General features: G+C 43.6%; 1 protein-coding gene across 1 annotated transcript in view; it reads left to right on the forward strand.

Moving 5' to 3' along the window:
* Positions 1 to 23,391, forward strand: part of LHFP (lipoma HMGIC fusion partner) — a 142,474-nt gene extending 119,083 nt beyond the window's left edge. Inside the window, exons 2-3 of the mRNA XM_014965682.1 lie at positions 9,237 to 9,335; positions 22,320 to 23,391. Of these exons, the coding sequence (XP_014821168.1) occupies positions 9,237 to 9,335; positions 22,320 to 22,438 (218 nt within the window). The 3' untranslated portion in view covers positions 22,439 to 23,391. The remainder of the gene's footprint in view (positions 1 to 9,236; positions 9,336 to 22,319) is intronic.
* The last annotated feature ends 654 nt before the right edge of the window (positions 23,392 to 24,045 follow it).

The following is a 24,045-nucleotide window of genomic DNA, read 5'->3' on the forward strand; positions in this document are numbered from 1 at the left end:
GAGAGGTCATATAGTCCAACCTTCTGCTTAAAGCAGGACCAATCTTGAATCATGACTACTGTAACTTTCATGCCTCCAAGTATCCCCTTAGACAAACAAAAGCAGCCAGGTCAGGGCTTATCCAGGCTGCTAAGTGTTGTGCCTTGTGTCTAAACACTGGATGATTCACAGTCTTGATACTCCCCCACTTATCTCATCCATGGGCACATAACCAGTACCTATTGCAGGAAGCCCAAAGGAGAAAACCTGGTTATGCTCAGTCTCTCATATCCAGTTGTCCACACCCAGCACTCATGGTTGGGAGAAACAGGCATGGGCAAAGCCTTCTTTTTTTTTTCCTGATTTGAACCTTGGTCTCTCATCCCCTGGAATCTGTGGAGTCTCCATCTGAAGGACATGCTTTCTACTTGGTACCAAATACTTATATTGTCATTCTCTGAGAGGATGAAAATGTAAGAGGGACTCTGTTATCTGATGGTAAGGGAATCAGCCTGGAGTCTCTACTTCAGTGAATATTCATTCTTTAATCAATTGGTATGTCCTCCAGCTACCCTCCACCTTGGCTCTGTGGCCAGCCTTAGCCCCAGTTAACTGTAACGAATAAGATATAAGATGCATGGGCAGGTACCTGTTTCCTTGGATTTCTCTAAATCCCCCCTGCATGTGAATGGTGCTGTATAATAAATGGTAATAAAGGAGTTTTCAATGAAATATCCAGCTACACACTGTAATTCAACTAGTTCTCAAAGATCATATTACTTCTCCTACTGCATACATGAAATAGGATTAAACTTTTGGATTTCTTAATATCTAGTGCCAAGCCTGGTTACTGCTGCTATATAAAATCTAGTTAAAAGAATTACTGCCAGGGGTGATGGAACCCTCTGCACCAGCACCCCTTTTGCAATTGGTGGTGAATCTTTCCTTTCCGTGGCAGCAGCTGCCACGGCCTTGTCACTTGTCCTTTTACCAAATGGCCTTTACTAATTCACTTCCATTTAATAGCAACTCTGTGTTTGATTTCTCCACTCTTCCTACTTCACTGCTTCTTTTGGGCTCCTCCCAGCCCCCATCCCCATTTTCTGAAGCTTTCAGTATTGCTTTAAAAATGCCCAGGGCCAAATAGAGCAGACAAAGCCGTTAGCTTTTGGGTAGCAATGGAGCATCTCTGGGTGGGGAGATTTCTCCCTCTGTGCCCAAAGCATCTCTGTAGTAATGAGCACATCGCCTTTGATCAAATGAAAATCAAAGCAAAGTGATGATTCATCTGCTGGAAAACTCCCACCTGCACCCTCCACTGTCCCAGGTCTGAAGTCAAGGAGAAAGCGAGAGGTGTTGATACTTCCATGACACAGCACTTTGCCATGCTGGATGCTGGCAGGAATTTGTAACACCTTTTTTAGGCTTCCTCTGCCACTGACCCAGCTTTCGGAGAGCTCTGGGAAGCGGTTGCAGGCAGGTGGCAGCTCTTCGCTGTGGCTGTTCGGTGAGGTTTGGAGCCGAGCAGCTGCCAGGCAGTGAGTGCTCATGGTGTGGAATAACCCAAAATAACAGAAAAAGTCGCATTTGAAGGACAGGGTTCAACAAGCAGAAGGAGGAGAGCTAAGCAAAGCCAAATGCATTGAATTAAAACCTGGCAATCAGAACCAGACAGGAAAGGGTGGTGGGGTTTTGCCCTTGCCTGAAAACCCATGAGTGCTATTTCCATCACACTCAAGATGAAACAGGTTGTAGCATTTTATTCTCTCTGGTTTTTGTTGTTCTCATATTTCATTTTGTTTGTGTCTAGAGTTTCTCTAACATCCTGCTATAGCAAAGTCTGTAGCAGGAACACCTTGACCTTGAGTGAAGCGCTGAACTGACTTGTTGTCTCCCATACCATGACCCTTGTGAGGAGGAGTGGGAGGAAATTTGGTACAGCATATATGTGATTTCTCTATCTGTGTGCCCCCAGGGACCCCTGCCTGGACACTCAAACAAGAGAATCCCTTATTGTCTTCAATCACATTGTAGGCAATTGTACCCTCTCTCAAATGATGCACTTTCAGTTCAGCCTCAAAAAGGAACCAGTCACATGCCCCTATGCTCAGTGGCTACTAACTTGACTGAGGACTGTTGCCCAAAGTGTTGATCTCATGTTTAAGCCTAAAAAAAGCCCAGGTCAGGTGCATGCCTGGGTTTCCTTGGGGACAGGTAGTAGCAGGAATGGAATGGACCAATGTAATAACATTTCTCTAATGGAAGAACAGCAGAGAAACCAAAGGACAGAGCGATGATGTCAAGAGAAGCAGTAGGAGGGTGACCTTAAAGAGGGGAAGCTTCTGGCTGAAGAGCTGGGAGCTGTCATCATAAAGACATCGTCTTTCACTGACTGAATTGAGGCTGGACTCCAGCAGGGATGGGATCCAGACTGCTTACGACCGGCACAGCCCCCCGCTCCCCTTTTTTATCCGGCAGGTGCTGCTGCTTCTCTGGCTCTGAAGTTTGTCTGAACCTGCTCTGACACACTTCTATCACTCTGCAGTTGCTGCTTGGTTGCAGCTCCTGAAGACATCCTTGAACAGGGACTTCAGAAGCTTTGTCTGCTGAAGTATTTGACATCACAGTTTTTAACCAATTCTTCTTTAACTCCATTGTTTGTTGGCTAAGGTGCATCTCAAAGCAGTGGATAATCTTCATGTGCCAGCTCAATTTTACTTCCGTGCTTCAGGCTCACTTTTATAGTGGGGAGATGCTTTAAAACTGTTACAACAAGGAGAGTTTTTAAATCACAAGAATCAGCAAGTCAAAGTCCGTGCTGCATCTATAAATTGGTTTTGTTTTGCTTGTAGAGATTGCTGTACCTTCAAGTGACAGATGGGAATGTGAAAACTTTCTATCATCCTTGAAGATTCAGATGGGCTAATAGAGAAAAATTGTGAAAGGAAAAATCATCATTAAAATGGTCTTGAAAGGGATGACTTCCAAATTATTGTCTGTCAGCTTCTCCAGATGGCCTGAGTATCTGTCAGATGAGCAGTATTCATTAGAAATGCCTAGCAAAAAAAAAAAAAAAAGGCAAGGTTTCTTTTTGGTCAGGTCTGAAAATGAAAGGGTAAAAAGTAGAAGACAGAGGGAAAGAAAGGAAGCAGATATTTCGAAGAAGATTTTTCTCACTAAAAAGTGACCGGACAAAAGGCAGCATTGGGTTCTGGTTTTATTTTCTCTCTGCAGTACATGTATCAAGCGTGACACATTCCTTTTATTTTTCTAGGTGGAAATACAATTGGATTTTCACAATGACACTGGGCTCCTTCCTGCTTGAGAGGCTTCCCAAGCTGCCCCCTGCTACAGCAGCGCAGACCCTCTCTAACTGCTGGACAAGGAGGCCCTTTATGGTGCCCGGGCAGTCCTTTTTGCTGCATTCATAGGGTATAACTGTGACTGGAGCTGAGAATATACAAAAAAATGATTACAATTTCCAGTGCCCATTAGGAAGACTCTTAAAAAACCCGTAATTAAGGAAAGCCACGATTGGTTTAGTTCTTATTTGAAAATGTGATTTCTAGCAGCAGAACTCTGAGGCTGAATCCAAAGCCAAGTGCCTCACTGTCACAGTTTAGGTCAGGACACTCATTTACTGCCATCACTACCTCTCTTTATTGATCAAACTGATGGTTTTCCCCATCAGATTTATCTGAATCAAATGTTTAGGTTTACCCTATGCAAGGGAGAAGGAAGGACACTGGGGATGGTTTGGCTTTTTTTAACAGGCTTTTGAGGCTGCAATGATCAAATGGGCTGAAAACAAAACAAGGGTGAGCCATGCAGCAATCAGGCCCACTGTGACCTCAACAAGGGAGAAAAAGAGCTGAGTCTGAGTAAAACAGGACTCAATAGCTATGATCTGTCAGGATAGTTACAGACAATTAATTTATGGTGTGATGTCTACATGGGTTACTTAAAGCACCTCAGATCTTTGGGTGGAGGCTCCTATTAAAGCCATGGCAGCAGTCTGAGGACCACCCAGCACAGGGATTTGCAAGCTTCTGGTTTTGTGCATTGACTTTTCCTAATTGATCTTGGTCTTCCCGAGTGCAGACATTTTGCCCACGGTAAAATCTGGTTAATGTCTCTTGGTTTGTTAATCCTTCTTTATTTATTGTTTGAGACTTGCCTATATCCAAGCTATTCTTAGAGGTATTAATAGCGGTTAATATTTTACCTCTTGGAGTAAGCTGATTGCTGCATGCCACAAATCATGTCTTTATCACTTCAAAGATGAAACCTAGGTCTGTGCCAAGCCACTAATGTAATTACTGCCCCTTCCCTGCCGCCCTCCTGCTCAGCCACATCCACCATATGCAGAGCCTGCTATATGCAATTATTTTCAATCACAAGCTCCACTCCAGACAGACAAGATCATCTTTCAAGTGCTAAGTGTCACTAAAGTCTGATCATGCTTTATACCCGCAGCAAGAGTGACAGGGAAGGCAGTCTGGGATGGACAAGGGTTACTCTGGGTAGTTTACTAATGAGGCATCTTCCCTCAGACCTACAACTTGTAGGTCTGGGCAGCTCCTAAGTGAGCGCATAGGTTGGGTTTAGCTCACGTTTTGAAAGTATCCAGCTCTCGGCATGGAGTATGCGAAAAGCCTAGTGGCTAAATGGGACCCTGTTAAATGTTGAAGCCAAGCACTTAATTCCAGCTTTGCATTGCCGAAGCCTGCTGCATGAAGCCAGCCCCGTGGCTCTCTCCCTCGTGCACTGAGCCAGCCCCAGCGCTCGCCACAGCAGAGTTTTATGGATCAGGGCAAGGAGCCCGTTTTATTCCCGAATGCAAAACTGCTCCAGAAGAGCTGGTCTCTGACAGTGCCAACACTTCCACTGGTGCATGGCATGTCATCCAAAGCAGCAGCCAAGCGCCACCAGGCCCTCTGCTGCCGGCTGGCCTCATCCCACCGACCAGCTCCCTACTGCCCCTTTTGTGAAGCTGCCGTTCATTTCCTTCCACTTTCTATTTCTTCTAGTGAGTGTAGTGGATAATGGAAGATGACAGATGATGGTAATTACAGCATGGTGGTTTTTGGTTTGTTTTTTTTTTTTACTTTCTTGAGAAATGTTATAGACATCCTAAGCATTTTAAGCAGCTGTAAAGATGGGTGTGGTGTCTGGGTAGCATAGCCAGCTAAATACAATAACTATAGGGCAGGCCAGGATGTGACTCTTGAGCTAAACCAGTAACTGCTCTCTACTGGAGCTCCAAAATTAGCTTAAGGATTTCCGTTGGGTTTGCAGCCCGTGGATTTAACTTAGGTCTTGAAATGGAGGTTGCAGCTGTTCAGCAAAATCTACGTTCTCTGTGATTAAACAAATTGGCAATGAATATGTATTAATTATTAGCAGTAATAGTATGCTTTTGTAGGGTCTGATCCATACTTTAGTTCCTCATAAACAGGGGTGGATTGACTTGAAGGGAAGGAAGGGGCTGAGGGTCCAAGTCCAATTAACACCATGGGCTTTGAGGCACACACCACACTTTTAGTGCTTAAAAAAAGAGAACTGAAATGCCAGTCCCCAACTTCACTGCCCGTGCAGACTGTGGCAGTATCAGACCCATGACAAAATGCAAAATCCTGCTGAAAGCAAAGGGACAGATGCAGCACCTTTACACACATATGTACATACCTCAGGGCATAAAGAAAAACTTGTGAACTGTTTACTTACTGACTAGGTCTAAGTCTTTGTGGAAATCTAACACTGAAGGTAGGTCCCCGAGTCTGGCTGGTGCCCCACCTGCAAGATGTACGAGGAACACAACTGCTTGGCTGATAGACCTAAATCCCCAACGGGCATGTACCCATCACTAGAGGGAAACGCTTGAAGGTGAATCAAAACCAAATGAAAACCAGTGATATCAAAGGAGATGTCAAAACAACAGCTTTAAGACTTGTGGCCAGTTGGCACCTGTGACAAAATTGGTATTTATAGGCATAAGCCTTTTTGCCAGTGGGGAAAGCAGCCCTGTGCTTCTGGCAACACCCTTGGGTCTCTGGCAGGTTTTGTGTTCACTAAACGGAGCGGGTGAGCTCACCCATGACTTTATACCTTGTACTTCATTCATAAACGTGCTGCCACCTGTGCTTTGGGGTGGCACTGGGCTTAGGTGGCAGTTTCCCATTTGATCTCATCGTTGCAGCCAGCACCAGGCTGTGATCAGAAAAGAAGCTTCAGTGTTTGGTGGCTGGTGCTCCACAAACAAAACTCAGCATTGCTGAAGCCCATCCCTGATGGCAGAGCCCGCTGTCGCTGGGGTAGGGAGGTTTTCTGACATAGCACACTGGTTTGCCCTTACTGGGTTTATTTGTTTCTGGGAGGCACAGCTCTTGGTGAGGCTCAATGGTGGGTGCTGTGAGCTGGTTGTTAGACAACGTGGACTGTCTTTAAGGGCAAATATCCTCCTTTGGAGCAATTTAACATTGGAGGCAGAAAGAGTGAACAGGTACACAGTGTTTGGAAGAGGGTGAATTCTGTTTGGAGAGTGACAGTGGAAAGAGCTGTGAGCAATATTCGTGGGAAAAAACCCAAACAACAACCTGTTACTGCAACAAAACCTAAAGGCAGCTGAAAACAAACAGCCCTCTGTGAATGCAATGGGCACTAGACACTCTTGCCACCTGAGGAGAGTAATTGGCAAGTGCTGAGTAAGAGCTTGTTCTGGGTTTGGAGGGGCAGCATTGTAATGCTAATAGTCCTTTCACTTGCCTGCAGTGCTGCTGTTGTGCTCTCCTGGAAGAATCGGGCAGGAGGCTTTCCCAGGACCTGTTTGTGAGGAAGGGCTGGCTGCTGTGTCGGCTGGTCCAATGCAGGCGGCTGCAAGCCTGCCTTCCCTCCTGCTCCCTGCAGACATCTCCCTGCCTCTCCCCATGGATCCCTTTGAGCATTTGCGAGGTCTCCCAGAGAGTCTTTCCGAGGACACAAGTTGATTGAAACACGCCTGGTCAGGGTGGTTCATTTTTGGCCAGAGCAGCTTCTGAGCTGTGGTCTGCCTGTGCTGGCAACAGGCAGGTCACGGGCATCGTGGCTGGTGTGGGAGAGGGTCAGAACCACAACAGAACTGCCCAGGGCTGCCATGGTCCACCTTTTTGTGAGATTATGCCTGGCATCTGGATGCTCTTCCCCCCTTCCCCAGCCATTCTCATCATCAGTGGTGATGTTCCTCCTTGTCCCATTGGGTCCTGCCCATTCCTAGCACATCAGCTATGCTGTCAGAGCTTCACAGTGCCCTTCTTGCTTTAACAATTCAAGTGAGAGTCACTCTTTTTCTCAGAGAGTCGTAAGCTGTCTGTAATAAATGTAGACCCAGTTTTGGCCTAAGTTCTCTTGTCTGAGAAACATCCTTTCTGACAATTTAATTAGAAGCGACTCTCATTTACGTGGATTCCACCAGCTGCCGTTGGCTCTGCAGCCCTGGGGAAAAAAAATCAGATGATACTGTGAAAGCCATTAGTGAGGACATTGGAAGCAACCATATCCAGGTCATGCAAAGTTCTGAAAATACCTAGCATTCATCTGTCCTTAATTGCTTTTCTCCCTTTACAGCTGTTGGGTGAATGCACCATCTGAGAGGGGGCTGCCTCAGGGATTTCTTTTCCATTATGTGATGTAGATATGGAGAGAGGAGCAGGCAGTGACTGCTCAGCAAGGAAAGGAAAAAGTAGTCTTGAGTAGCAAGAAGAAATTTGAACTTAGTGGAGGAAGATCTAAGGAGCTAATATTGGGCCTTAAACAGGGGCAGATGTGCTTGGGGGAGCAGCACAGGAGTTGCTGACCTACTTTGCTAACAGCTAAGATGCTAAGAGAAAGATGGGATACCACTTTTGGACTTCAGTGCCTTGTGCAGGTGTGTCTTTGACCAAACCAAGAACATAATAAGGTGATTTCTGTGTCAAAAATGGGAGAAGCTTAGGTATCTTGAGGATGGAGCCAGTAGAAATGCACTGCTAGCTCCAGGCACTGACTCAGAATAATTTTCAGGACTCCTGTTAGTCTGTTGTGATCTCCACAGTGCCTCTGTCCCCACACCCAGGGCTTGATGTACTAGGAGCACGATGGCAGAAGTGCTTTGCCAAGTAGCACATTGTCCTTGACAACAGAGGAAAAATAAGGTATGAGATTAAGGGACTTGGTGAAGAGCTTGAAACCTTGTCCCAGTCCTGTGCTCTACCTAACAGGTAAAAGCCACCACTGCAAACCCACACTGCAAACTTCTTGGGGACTTGCTTGCCTTTACAGCCTGGGAAGTGTCAGGTGTGCCCAGCCTTTTATCTACGTAGTGATTAGTTTCCAGTTTTCCAAATAAGATCTGACACAAAGGAGGTAGCATTTAAATGCTGTAGCATACGTTGAAATGTTCTCTCTAGGCTGTCTGCGTAAGAAGCTTTGCCAGCTACACCCGCTTTTTGGCAGATGCTGCAGTGACAGCTGAGAATGCAATATGATAAAAATGCCACTTCTGCAAAATAATCATGGCCCATTGGGTGATTCCCAGCAAGATCTTGTGAAGGGGAAGACTTAGCCAAAACACATCTGTTTGGGGCAGCGTGAGGGTTGGAGAAAGCAAAGCATGTTGTGAACATTAAGCCAAGCATGATAATAAGTAAATGGCTCAAGAGCCCAGTTGTTTTAACTGAAATGATTTGAGAAAACTTTGTGGAGTGTGTACCTGTGGTATGAATTGATCAGGTGACACAAACCCATTCTTTCCTGGCTTTTGAAAGGGTGAAAAACAAAGGAAAATGACAACGGATTAGCACAACTGTCAGTTTACTTTTCCTGCTAGAACCTTGATAGACCATAGTTGATTGTTGTTTTAATTAATCAGAAGCAATCAGCTTGTAAATGCTGTGATTAACACAGCTTCTATTTAAGCCCGTGTTGAGTTTTCCAAACAGTATATGTAGCAGTTCTGCAGAGCAGAAGGGAATCTAAAAGCTCTTGGGTAGAAGCTCCAGAAGCCAGGGATGGCTTCTGGTGCCATCTGAACTTCCAAAGCTGCCTCCAGCCATAAAGCAGCATAGCAGAATGCAGCACTAAAAGTCCAAATTATTTTCTTCCATTTTGAGGAGAAGAAGAGGTATTTTTTTTCTCTTGAGATTCCCAAATGGCAATTTGACACTTTGAATCCCAAGTGGTAGCCTGTGTTTAAGCTAACGGCAATTGCATGTGTAAATGTCTATTTTCTTTTCTCTCCGTAGGTTTGTTGATCGGCTCTGGTTGTGCCCTCTATCCTCTTGGCTGGGACAGTGAAGAAGTCAGACAAACCTGTGGTAACCTTTCCAACCAGTTTGAATTGGGTAAGTCATCATCAGAGCATCTCAACCATATTAGGCTGTTCTATGTGTTGTCCATAAAAGCAAACGAGGACACGAGCACAGGCTTGGAGAGGCAACCTGGTTGTGTGTGGTAGGGTATTCACATTGCATCATTCTGTACGGTGCTGACGCAGGGGATTTCAGATACATTTGTTGGAAATACTTTCCAGAAAAAACATTATAAAAGAAAGTGAAGGAATGTATGCACATCTGTACATATATATTCAAGACATCGGATTTAAGAGTCTTGTAATACAGGAGCTAACACTCCTGGAGATCTTAGCAGGGTAGGCAGAGGCATCACAGCATGGGTGAGGGTAATTCACAATGAGTGCAATTAGCTGTCTTTGAAGTCTGACATGTTTATGGCCTTCTAACCCAAGCCTAAAGAGTACGGTTTTGGTTACTCACATCCTTGGGAAGCTGGTAAATAACACTTCTCTCTCTGTCAGCCTTTCCCCAAACAAGTCACTGGTCTTTATGGTGATGTCTGCATTGCGCTCAGAAGGAGAGCCAGGGATCTGGCCAAGCCAGGGATCTGGCCAAACAAGGCTCACACCCACATGGCCGAGGTTGAACCACCCCTAGAGAGCTCATCAGGCTGATAAAAAACAAGGACCCAGCAGGGAGCTAAGGATTCAGCAATGTGTAACATCAGGACCTGATGTTTGCATGCATATCCAGCTCCTTGTTTAGCTAGATGCAGCTGCCGATACCCTACTCTATCATTCTCTTTGATCCTGTGTCACTTGAGGAAGAGGGAGGTCTGTAATCCTCCTGAAGGAGCAGGAAAGACTGAGCACCCCGACCCTCCACAGGCTCCAATTCCCAAGCATGGGTGCCCACAGGTCTCCATTTCTAGCCCCTGCAAGCTAAACTAAACTTCACAGTTCGTGTTGGAAACCTTTTCCACAGCTGCATGTAGCCTGGCAGTAAACCCAATGCAAAAAACAGTGGATGAAAATGGTTTCCTAGGTTTAAAAACAAACCTGCTGCATTGTATTTTAATTTTACACTGATGTTTCTGTCAGGCTTTAGGAGTAAGGAGTTTTGTTTCCATCTCAGAGATGTTTCTTCTGAAGGTATGCAAATGAATTGAGGTTGAAAGGTTAAAAAAATACTGCTTTGAGAATGGTGTTCCAGGACACACTCCCTTACACCACCACTCCTGTGGTGTTTTGCAGTGCCTTTGGTCTGGCATGGGACCAGAAATTCCTATTTCCAATATCGAAACCCATCTCTACCACTGCTACTGGTGCTTTTATCAGCAGCAGCTAATGGTGCTGCCCAGGGGATGTGTAGTGTGCTCGAGAAGCTTCACCTTGTTATTCCGATACTCTGTGCTGTGGATACCCTCACTGGTGCAGGCTGATGCCTGCTCCTTCCTGCCAAGCATGTGAGCAGCTCTGCTCCGCAATTCCTGCTTGTGTCTCCTGACAGCCTGCTGGTTCGCAGGCTTCAGTCGTTGATCTCCCCATAAAAGTGTTACCTTTCCAGGTTATTTCTCTGCAAACCCGCGAGAAGGTGGGTGCTGTGCCAGCCTGAGCTCCTTGAAGACAGCACTTAGGCAGTTACAAACTGTGACCTTAACCACAGTCATGCCTGCAATCAGAGCAGAGTCTCTGAGACCACCTTTGCCGTCTCAGTCTTGACTCATGAGTCAGATATTTGTGTAAATTGAATCACTCTACCATTAAAGTCAGTGAAGAAACCCATGTGAAAGATTTCAGTTGACAGCTTTCCTTCCAGGTACATAAAAGGCCCATGAGGTATATTACATTAACCATGAAGGCGTGTACTCTTGCTGTATTTTCTGGACATGGAGCACACAGGGCATGTGTAATGCATGCCTAGACTTGACGGGAGTGCTGCTCTCACTGATCTGTCGCAATCGTATGTTAACACATTCATTAACAGATTATAATGACAGCTGAAATTTGCTGTAGTGATTTCCACCAGGCAGCTCTGCCACTAAACATCTCTTTTCCACATACATTGGCAGTGAATTTAAATGCCTGGATTTTTTTTTTTTTTACTTAATGACAGTGCGTGGTTGATGCTGTTTTAGCAAAGTCATCTGTAAAGAAGAGGTACTGTCCGAGGGCCATTTAATAACCACACCACTCATCGTCTTTCATAAATACCTCTTGGTTGGTGATAACCCAAACCATCTAGTCTTTTCTGAATCATTAGACACTGACTTACTCATTATAGCCTACAGGCCCAAAATGATATTTCAAAGACTTAATCTCACTAAGTCTCAAGACAAATTTAAGTAATTATTGCTTTCATTTGAATATTTAATTTGATTAAGCCGCAATGATATGCTTTCTCTTCTTGAGCCCGTAAAATGAGTTGTCTCGAGAACCACATAAATAACACGCTGCATTCAAAATCTGCCCTCAGAAAAGCTGAGCTGCCACGAGCCCCACGCTGGTTTGCTGGTGGGAGAAATGGTGGGAGTGCTCGTCCTGCACCTCCTGCTGCTGTGGGTGCTGGTGAGGATGGCGCTGAGAGCCGAATTCAGTGAGAAGGATGTCCCAAGGGATGCCGATCAGCCAGCCAGCGTTCAGCCTCCTCTTCGAGCGTGGCAGAGCAACTGTCACAGCAGGGGCCATGGGTGACATGTACTTGTGGTTAGGAAAGGAGCATCAAAGCACACCAGGTTTGATCACAGAGCCAGCACAGGTGGAGGTTCAGTGGCGAGTACTTGCAAAGGGTGAGGCGAAAGAATGGTTGAGGTTGGAGGTAGAAAAGATAACCCAGGAACTGCAATCTACATTATAGGAGGATAAGAAAGGCAAGAGGCAGGAGCAGAGGAGAGACTGCAAGAACTTACTTGAGAAGCAGCTGAATCGTGCACCGTGAAATGTAATGTTAACCAGAAATATTCCAGAACCAGCAATTAAATGAATTTTTTTTCCTTTACCAAAACAAGACAAACGCCCAACCCCTATAACATGCTCATAACTAGACAGAATAAATAAATAGCAATGCTAAGAACCCATAAAAAAAGCCTAATCCTTAGTGGGTGTGCTAGATAAGAAGTGCTTCTTCATGTCTTCAGGCACTCTGAAAAAGCATTAGACTAATAGGCACTCCAAATAGCACTGAGATAGCCCATATTGTGAAGAGGGGACCCCCTCCCTCCGCCCCCGCCAAACACACACATTTCTGTGTACATTCCAAAGCAATATTTTAAAAGGCTGCAGGAAAAATAACCATGCTTTTAGTTTACATATAAGTGGATTTGGATATTCTTTTCTAGAAAACCTGAGCTGACATTGTGAAATGCCCCGCAGTTTGCTGCTGTCTTTAAAATTGGATATTTATTTGTTTTTTATGAAATGAACTATGTCCAAGGGGTTTACTTAAACATTTATGTACTTAATTGGGCTAATTTTTTTCAATCAAACAAACGTGTTTGTACAACTCAATTTCTACAACAAGGAGTCATTCTTCAACTGAAGATATCCTGCCAAGGACAACCCCATTTGTTGATTAAATTGCATTCAATAGATGAGCTGTTTTGCTAATGAGGATGGGGAGTAACCTCCACAAATAGACAGACAGAGAGACTGGTGCCCTGTAGAGGGGCCTGCTGTCTGCTCTTCTCTAGCAATCTGTTTTTGCCATCGTGAAAACAAGCACAGTGACAGATTAGGGCTTTGACAAACGACCTCTGGCAAATCTTGTTGAGGGGTTAAGGCCATGACAGGTCTCTGCTGTGTTCCTCTGCTTGTGGTTCCCAGCTCCCTGGCAGTCAGCAGGATCTGTATGGAAGTCTTGGGGCCCCGCTCTGTGCTGCCGCATCCCATCTCAGATCATGGATGGAGCGGGGTTCCCACCAGAACACCAGACTATGAAGCGGAGCAGCCTTCTGCTGCTGTTTTTAGGGTGGTAACTCCTAGAAGTAGGGCAAATGATGAGAGCCAGGGACCAAGAGAATGGTGGCAAGAGAAAAGAGCTGCTTATGTTTTAAACTAGTGCAGTTGTTTGCCCAATAACCAAGTCAAAGTCCTTAGTCTAATTAGTATTGGACCCAGGCTAATGCCTGAGGTGGAGCAAACCTGAGTTAGCAAACTAGCAGGGCTCGAAAGGACTGCTTTTCACTTTTACCAAATGTCTGAGGATGGATCAAAATCATCTTAATATCTTGTCACCGTGCATGCTGTTATTGTTATGCTGCATTATTTACACCCTGGAGTTGCCTGTGGGGCCATTCAGGACAGCACTGACATGGCGTGGCAGTACAGAGCTGCTGACTGAAGGGAGTGAAGGTTGAGTCAGATCTACCCAATCCCATGGTCTGCAAAAGGAGTTAGCAGGCAATTTCCCAAAAGCAAGCATCTTTATAACATGTCATGTAGCACGCTTGCAGTTTTGCTGAGGTAGAAGCACTAATATCATTTTGTTTTCATTTCTAAATGTACCACATAATAATGACAGCTGAAAAATGAGAGGTTTAGCAGGAAATTCATTAAAGTGAGGGACCCTACATTAAGGTGAGAGTATGCATTAAAATGAAGACTGCATCAGACATTTGCAAAAACTTCCATATTTTGCAAAACTTCAACTATGAGAAGAAATCTTCTGAATTTACCTGCCTTTTTTAAAGGATGATGTGAGTGTATACATGTGAATTCATTAGTATTTGTTTTGAACATCTACACTCAACATGAGACTTCATTTTAGGCCACTGATTCCTCTTGGTGTGCATGCAGAGACTGCTCAGTCGTTGCATGCTCATTTCTGTTGTCATGGGTGCAAAGGCTGCTAAATCATAGAATCATAGAATTGTCTAGGTTGGAAGGGACCTTTAAGATCATCTAGTCCAACCATTAACCTAACTCTGGAAAAAAAAAAAAAAAAGAAAACGACCAAAAAAACCAAAACACACCCATATCACTAAACCATGTCTCTAAGCGCTATATCAACCCATCTTTTAACTACCTCCAGGGATGGTGCCTCAACCACCTCCTTGGGCAGCCCATTCCAATGCTTAATAACCATTTCAGTGTAAAAATTTTTCCTCATATCCAATCTGAACCTCCCCTGGCGCAACTTGAGGCCATTTCTTCTTGTCCTATCACTTGTGACTTAGGAGAAGAGACCTATCCCTGCTTCTCTACAACCTCCTTTCGGGGAGTTGTAGAGAGCTCTCTAAATCCCACAGAAGGTCCTGGAGAGGACAGGGAACACTCGGTTTGACTCACCAAATTGAGCCTCAGTTGGCACCTGGTGAAACAGCACTGCAAGATCAACACCTAAGAGCCCAAACAGCAAAATGGTTAGCTAGAGTAAGATCCATTTATCTAAATGTAAATGACTCATGCCATTGTACGTGGCCTAGGAAACTTCATCTCGCCTCCAGCTGCCACTTCGCTGCCACCAGATATATGAAATGATATTATGTACTTACCTTGTTAGCCTGAAATAATCATAGAATCATAGAATAGTTTGGATTGGAAGGTACCTTAAGGATCATTGAGTTCCAATCCCCCTGCCATGGGCAGGGACACCTCCAACTAGACCAGGTTGCTCAAAGCCCCATCCAGCCTGGCCTTGAACACTTCCAGGGATGGGGCATACACAACTTCTCTGGGCAACCTGTTCCAGTGTCTCACCACCTCACAATAAAGAATTTCTTCCTGATATCTAACCTAAATCTCCCCTCTTTCCATGCAAAACTGTTACCCCTCATTTTATCACTACACTCCCTGATAAAGAGTCCCTCCCCAAAATGAAGACACTAAATTTAAGATAAACTCAAAATTTTAAGTTGAATCACTTGGAAAAAAAATTGTTATCTTTTGAGGAAATATGGTGCATTTGGGCAGTCAGGGCTTGGCTTTTATGTCCTACCCCTTTTTGTGAGAGATTACTTTATATGTCATATGTACCTAGGACCTACTTCTTTATTCTCCTGGTTTGTGCTAAGAAGCATCCTACAAACATGGCTTGGTGTTTGTTGTATGTAACTACCTTCAGGGCTCATCTTTGAGTTTCTTTGCCAGTAAAGGTGGTGAAAATCACAGGTCTGGCAGCAAGGGCTTGTATGGCTCAGGTGCGGCCATTGGCACACTGTGCCCTGCCTGCCCGAAATGCATTCTGTTCTTGTTTGAATTCATGCCATCCTTGTGAGGCTGGGAATAGCACACACACCCCCCACACCACCCTCACTCCCCTCCCTCATTTCTTCAATATGTTCTTCTAGATCTTCTCCAATTGTTTCATGTTCTCTGGCTGTCACGCTCCATCACTACTTGTCACACAGAGACGTCCTGGGTCTGGGGGCCTAGCTGCAGCAGCAACCAAAGCAGATGGCTCCAAACACACGCTTTTGCTTGACCTCTGTGGTGGTCCATCCATCAGTGAACCCCTGTGAAAGGGCTTTTCTGGCCCAACTGGCTGTCTGGAGAGCAATTTCATAGAATCACAAAATGAACTTAAAAGGCTGGCTCCCATCCTGAGCTAAACAAGCAGCTGAATTGTGCTCAAAAGCTCTCAGGAACTTTTCATTTGAGGGATATTTGTTTCCAAAGATCATCATTATTAAGATTCCCCTTTGCCACTTATAGAGGGCCTGAAATATCTTAAAGAGGACTGTTGACTTGATAATTACTTTTGCTGGAGAAATATTACAGTAAATGATCTTTAAAGCACTTTAAAAGCAAACAGTGCAGTTACTAAAACAACAACATAAAAACCTCACAGAAAGCAGTGAATATAAAAAGGCTTTGTCAACTAGTTAATTGGCCTTAGGTGGCATCATTTCAGCATCTGGCTGAGTGTTGACATACAGTGCCAAAACGATCAAGAAAAGGATTTAGAGGGTAGGACAACTTATTAGAATCCTATTAAAGGCAAGGACTTCAAAGCTGTATTTTTCTATGAGCAATTTATCTGACAAAACCAGTTTTTTTTGTTCGCAGATCCTCTGCAAAGAGCTCAGGGATTTTAGTATAGTTTTTTGACTGGGGCTCAGCACAATCTTTATGAGTGTACCTGAGCTGCAGCTGCCAAGTTCTTAGATAAATGAATGAGTCAGCTGACGTGCTAGTAAAGAAAGTGTTTCATCAAGAAACGTTTCCTCTTTAGTGCTACCTGGATAACTTCCATTCTTAAATCTTTGTAAGCTTTTGGAGACTATATCAAGGTCCCCATATATTCTGTCCAACATAAGGCACTTAACATTGTTGCCAGAGTTAGAACACGGTTATGCAAGGATCCTCTGCAGTCAATGGAGATGTGCAGCAGCAGCAACCAGAAAGGAACTCAGACCATCTGAGATGTAGTACCTGGTGCTCTTTATTACTTGAATCACAGGATCACATGAGGTTGTAAGGGACCTCTGGAGATCATTTAGTCCAACCCACCTGCCAAAGCAGATCCACCCAGAGCAGGTTGCACAGGAACATATCCAGGCGCGTTTTGGATGTTTCCAGAGAAGGAGACTCCACCACCTCCCCGGGCAGCCTATTCTAGTGCTCTGCCACTCTCAAAGTAAAGAAGTCCCTCCTCATGTTTAGGTGGAACTTCTTATGTACAAGTTTGGGCCCGTTTCCTCTTGTCCTGCCACTGGGCACCACAGAAAAAAGACTGGCCCCATCCTCTTGACACCTTCCCTTTAAGTATTGAAAAGGTAAACTGGCTGTTTGAAATCCCTTCCTAGTTAAAGGGAGAAAAATAGGTGCTACCAGAGGGAGTCTGGGAGACTAGTCCAGTGTGGGTCTCTGCACTGTGGATGTCCAAGGAGAGGTGCAATTTATTTCACTTCCTGCAATAGGTGAGCTGTCTGCTGACTTCCAGGAGGCTGGGAGAGCTCCTCATTAGCAGGACATAAGCTATTTGCTCTTGGGAATTTGAGCATTGTAATTGACACAACGTACTGGTCTCTCCTTCATTGTTCCAGGATAAATGTACACCTACAGTAAATTTGAGGTTTGATTAAATGAAGTTATCTGATCCTCCAAAGAAAGGAGGATTTGGCCATATGAGTGGGTGTCTGCTTACATCAGAACTGAACAATTTCAAGTTGACGCTTCTCTTGACACCTTTTTACACTTCTGAACTTTATGACATTTTATGCATTTAATTACAGACCAAAATACCCATACAATTTCTTTGACCAATTATAAGTAACCAGAATAGCTTGATCTCTGCATGCATCATAAATCACATAGTTTTAAGAAAGACATTGAAAAAGTCATATCCATGCAACAGACAAAGAAACCAGCTTCACTACATTCATTATTTTGTACCAAGCAATTTGTTTGGCTGAAGTTTTACCTTATATAGTGTTCTTTCTTTGTTCCACATAACTACTTTAATCCTTTCTGGATACGTTCCAAGTTTTAACTTCTTTTCCTGCTTTGTAGCTGATTTCACGTGACGGTTTTTCATTGTAACTGTGTTAAGAAAAAAAGTCCTCAGCTGTTTAATTTATCTTGGCTTTGTTTCAAAATAATTATGCCTTCTTATTAATTAGCTGATTATCTTTTACATTCATTTGTGGCTTTCATATCTCCAAATACCTGCATATCCCTTAACATCACACTCCTTTTTTTCTCTGATTACTTTTCCAACACCCTGATTGATTACATGAATTCACATTCCCTGTAGTACTGGACTTTCATGTGAAGCTGTTAATTAGAGTTCCTGCACAACGTTTTGCAAGTACGAATAGTAGTTTTTATTTTTGAAGGTATATAATTTGTATTCTTCAGCTAATTCTGAAACCTTTCTTTCCTTCATCTTGGAAAATAGGCTGTACTTTAGGGTTAAATGATTAGAGTTTGCCAAATAGTCCAGGCTGCAAGCCCAGGATAGTCTTAACATTAACAGTAAAGAAGGTACAAATATTTAAGATACTGTCTTGCATTTAACAGGTTTGCATCCAAGACACTTTCATATTCTGGATATTTTTGCATAAGTATCAATTATTGGTTATTTTAGATGAAAATCATATGTTATTTCCAGGACCTTGATAACTACATGTGATAATTATTTATAAGATATTATGAGTAGAAATCCTGGTAAAATTATGTTTCAGCAGCTGTATCCTGGCACAGCTCCACAGTAGATCAAGTATCCACAGATTTTATGTTGCCAAATTTCACTCCCAAATTTGTCTTAATCTTTATTTGCCTTATATATTGAAGAGGATGATGGGAGCTAGGGGACACATAGCATGGCCTTGAAGATCACATTAGAAATCAGGAAAAGACATGGAAATGTTTTTTAATAAGCCCATCCATCACTGCAAAACTACCCTTCCCCATTCTTTGATTTCTTTCAATTCAGCAAATATTGTCTTATGTTCTGTAGGACCCTTTCCTGCTGAGTCTTCTTTTGATAGTGTCCTCACTCACCTTGCTTTTGTCCTTTATCCTCAGGGACTGGATTTCTTTCAATTTCTTTTAATCCTTTTACAAAAGAGAGGAGTGCAAAGTTTCCACTCTTCCCTTCTTTCATTTGCTTGGAAAATGGCCATCCAGCCCTATAGCTGCGAGTTCTGTTATTCTATGATTTCAGAGTTCATCCTGACACTCTCTTGCTGCCAGTCCCAGTAAAACAAATGTGAAAACAAAGTTCTTAATGCCTGGCTACAAATTTACCTGAGCCAACTTGGACAGTCCTATTTCACTGAGCAGAAAAAAAAAAGAAAAAAGAAAAAAGAAAAAGGATCCAGAACTAACAAAATGCTGAAGCCACACCTTCTCCCTCCATAGTGGCCTGCCAGGTGAAGACTGATTTGTTAAAAGCAATACCAGTTGTGTGCAGAGAAGGAAGCTGCTGTGGTGCATGTTACCTCTATCAGCTGGAAGAGCACTTCAGCTGCTGGGGAATTTACTTTGACATGAAACTAGATCCAGCCCATCTTATGAGCAAGGACATGTACACATTCTTGCACGCATCTCCACGCCCTCAATAGACTAGGACACTTCTACCTCTGTATACATGTTCTTATGCATCCTAAGGAAAACAACAGCTTTTGTGTCTTTGTCTGTGTGTGAAAATTAAATTGGCTGTTTCACTAATTGTTTTAATTCTGTGAAGAAATTACGTGGTCTTGCTCCTCATTTTAGAGGATTGACATTAAAAAAAATGGGAAACTGCAGTGCAGCATTTCTAATCTTTAATGGGATGGGCTCTATGAAGGCAAACTGCTCGACTTGATGGCTGAATTTAAGCCCCAGTTCTGCAAAGCTCTTAACCATTGGCTTACCTCTGAATACATGACTAGTCCCACTGATGTCAGTGCAATAAAATTTGAACATGACAAATGGTCCTTCTGTGGTGCCCATTATAATAGTACAAAATTCTAAAGCTAGAAAGCAAAGCCTATCTTCTCTAGCATATAAAAATTCTATAGGTTTATTTCTTTTCATTTGGTGTTACATTTAATTACTCATCAACCTGCTTTTTATAAAGCTTCATGTTCCTTTTTAAATTAGTGTTTAATATCAAAGAGAAGCAGAAGTCATTTTACAATTTAAGCTGCAACTAAATTACCCAATTATTGACAACCAACAATCTTTCTTTAGGGTGCAATGGATTGAAATAGCTCACACATGTAGTAAAATGAGAACACCAGAGCAGAAACATTCAAATACAGGATTATGAAAAGGGGTAGCATTGTTTCATTTTGACACATGGCTATGCAGTGTAGGCAACAGGTACCTTTGAGATGGATTTTCTCTGGCTATAGAGCTATACTTAGCTATGGACCTAGGGCTCACCTATACCTACAATGAAAAGTATAGCTAAGTCCTATACCCTCAGACACCTTCCTCGCTGCAGGCTCTTCTTCAGCACAATAGCTTGAAACGCTGTTCTGCTCAGCATCATCCCAGTACAGATCAAGCTATTTTATCCAAGGCCTCCCATTGCTCCTGACATAGACTGGAAATAATGGCCAGGTTTATTGCTGTGTTATTATTGCTCTAAGGTCAGGCTCCTGGCTCATTCATCCATTTTCCTGCGCTCTCCCATTCTTTCATTTGTTCATCTTGACCCAGCTCACACTTGTGAACTACATTGCATTTGTTAGATCAAGAGGCTGCCTGCCATGTCTTGGAGCATTAAGTAGGGCAGTGGTCCTTAGGGTAAATGGAGCATGGTATGGAGAAATAAACATTATTGTCTTCAGTCAAGACTGAATGTGCGTGTTGTAGCTGTTAAGCACATCTCTGACACTGATTTAACAGTTCTTTCTTCTTAGTATGTATCAGATACACTCTCCCCCTCTCCCACTGCCAAGGCACAAAAGTTGAAATCACACCATGCAAAAGTTCAAATTTACTTCATTCTATTCCAATTAGGTCACAGCTTTGGGCAGTTGCACCAGCTGAATCTTAAAACTTATTATAAAGTAGCATTTTGACATTTATTTTCTCTACCCAGAAGCATCAAGGGCTCACAGTTTTAAACTGGAAGAGGGGAGATTTAGATTAGATACTAGAAAGGAATTCTTTACAGTGAGGGTGGTGAGGCACTGGAACAGGTTGCCCAGGGAAGCTGTGGATGCCCCATCCCTGGAAGTGTTCAAGGCCAGGCTGGATGGGGCTTTGAGCAACCTGCTCTAGTGGGAGGTGTCCCTGCCCATGGCAGGGGGGTTGGAACTAGATCATCTTTAAGGTCTCTTCGAACCCAAACCATTCTATGATCACAATGAGAAAAATGTACTTTTTCAAGCTTCCAATACAATTCTCTGGTAGTTTTAAGAATATGTAGTAATTTAAAAAGAGGTATCAGATGGAGTCCATCATAAAAAATGCTTTAAAGCACACCCTACCCTGGTATAAGCGTGGTCATTTTCAAAGCAATCTAATGTATTAAGATGTGTGGTGTATGCTTAAGTCTGGTTTTGAAATTCCAGGCAGAAGCTACAGACAGTGTGTGTACACAGGGAAAGCAATAGTTGATCCAGAGGCAGGTCTCTCCAGGAACTACTGCACAATTAGGCAAGGATCAGCATCAGTGACATTGCCAGGCACTTGGCGGCTCTACATCGTTTCTGATGGTCTTCTCTTTAAGACTCTCTGTGTGGTCTTGTGTAGGGAAGCCAAGATTGGTGTTGATCTACAGAGCGTAACTAGATTACAAAAGCAAGTACATCTCTCTGTCTGCTCCAGCACATTAAGGAGAGAGGCTAATGAGCTCAAGCCAAGGCCACAGCTCCTCAAGTTGTCTGGTCATGTCACGGTCTTTGTTTCACTGGACTTTTTTTTTAAATAAAAAGTTTTGAGGATTATGAAGAAAAAAAATGAAATATGTACTATGCTTTGTGCTGTGGTGTCAGCCTGAGATCTTCAGAGTGGCCAAGAGTCTAAGTGTTGCCTCCCACTAATGTCTCCTTACAAAGCTGGCCTGACAGTATCCTGCGGGCAGTTGATGGACGTGCTGTCTGCCTTGAGGCATGCTAATGCTTTGGACATGTTGAGATGTACAGATGTTTTGCATGTCTTGTGCCTAAGGCAGGATAATTGAGTTGATAATTGCCTGAACCGGAAGCCTGGCCCTCAGGGTTGCCACTGGGACAGGACATGTCACCTGTTTCAACTCTCTCTTTCTAGAGGGAAACTCAGTTGTTACCTTCTGTTCTCTGGAGGGGGGAATGGCTCTTTGTCAGGATACAGTGTAGTGACAGAATGAGGGATAATGGTTTTACACTGAAAGACAGGAGATTTAGACTAGATATTAGAAAGAAATTTTTCAAGATGAGAGTGGTGAGACACAGGAACAGGTTGTCCAGGGAAGTTGTGGATGCCCCATCCCTGGAAGTGTTCAAGGCCAGGCTGGATGGGGCTTTGAGCAACCTGCTCTAGCGGAGGTGTCCCTGCCCATGGCAGGGGGGTTGGAACTAGATGAATTTTAAGGTCCCTCCCAACTCTAACCCAAACCATTCTATGCTTGTTTCCCCAGCTAATGCTGTGCTGTGTCTCTCTGTTTCCTTTGCAGGGACCTGCCACATCGGCTGGGCCTACTACTGCACGGGCGGGGGAGCGGCGGTGGCCATGCTGGTGTGCACCTGGCTGGCCTGCTTCTCGGGCAAGAAGCAGAAGCAGTACCCCTACTGAGCTGGCGCCGGGGCACGGGCGCTGCCAGACGCCCCAGGGGCTTGACGACATCTTCTGGATAATGACAATGAACAAGACATTTTTAAGTGCTTTCTCTCTGGAGCGGCCATGGTGTGGGACAACGGGTGGCCCCAGGGAGGGCATGGAGGTGAATGGCGGTGCAAAGCCACCTGGCCGGGTTGGACAGGGACAGGCTTTCTCACCCAAGCCCACCCGTGGTCTGCTCCATGAAAAAATATAAGCAATTTGGCAAATGGTGAAATTCTGTGTGCACCAATGAATTGAGAGGTTGGTGAGGGGCCGGGGTAGCGCCCGACAGCCCCTCGGCATGGCGCTGCCGAAAGCACACACGCACGCACAGGTGTTGACCATGGCACAAAATGAATAGAGAGGAAACTTTTTTTGGTGCGATTCTGCTTTCTTTTCCTTTTTTTTTTTTACTTCTCTCTGGTGGTTTAAAATTCAGTGTTGCAACACTTTTTAATCGATACATTAAACTTAATAAAAGGACCAATAAGCCACTTTATCAGTATTTTGTATATTCTCTACACATTTTTCTTTCCCCAACATTTAGCCACTGCTTATTCAGCCTTATATAACTTTTATTAAGCCTCTGTGTTTTCAGCATTATTACAAAAATGCAACATAATTACTTGGCATATGTAGCCTTTTGCTATAGTACTTTTATGAAGTGCAGTAAATGGACGATTTTCTGTCCATTGGAAATTCCACTCACAGTACTGTAGAGCTCTGTTGGTCATGTACGACTAACAGGAAACTTCTTCCAGACATAGATTTCTGTTGCTGTTACATTTAGCTCATTGATGTTGTATTGTGCTGTACCATGTTTATTATTTCAATATTCATTTTTGTAAAAAATATATATATAATATGTGCTATTTTATGTTTGTATTTGAAAAATCTCTGTAAATAAATTTTTCCTTGATCAATAATTGCAATGCCTGGTTGTGTCACTAGATGAAAAAGTTCCTTTCCCAGACCCCTGTTAGAAAAATCCTCAGGAGTAAAAATGACGTTTATAACCATGTTGTATCCTTTCTCCCTGTAAAACACATACATTTAGGATTTGGTTACATTGCCTGAGGATAGACATCTGTTGCCACTGGAGGCATTCTAGCATATCCCGCGTTTTTGCCTGATGCTGTCAGGTGTTCTGCAGGACTTCAGGGAAACCTTCCCCATTCTGGCATGGAAGCTGTGGACTCAGCGTCCCACACAGAGCTGCATATCCCTGTTTAGATGGCTGAAATCAGCCCCTACTTTCTTAATAGCATCGATGCTGATCAAATACCTACCAGGCCCTGTACCCTGCACAAGGCACTGGCACTGTACGCACAAAATTCAAAAGCAATCTTTTATTTTCTTTAAGAAAAACATTGTGAACTTAGAGCATAGGAACTGGTAAGGTTATTTCAATCATGGCGTTAACTGATGTTACTCCCTTTTATATTTGTTTGTTTGCTCTTTTTTTCCCAATATATTTCCGTCATGTATTTCTTAGTTACCATCTATGTTCCAGTTGCAGTTCTGCTGATTAATAACACTCATGGCTGTTGCAACTCTGAAATCGTTTAGTTGCTTTGTAC

Source organism: Calidris pugnax, unplaced genomic scaffold (genome assembly GCF_001431845.1).
Source record: "Calidris pugnax isolate Ruff unplaced genomic scaffold, ASM143184v1 scaffold20, whole genome shotgun sequence".
Classification (NCBI taxonomy): domain Eukaryota; kingdom Metazoa; phylum Chordata; class Aves; order Charadriiformes; family Scolopacidae; genus Calidris; species Calidris pugnax.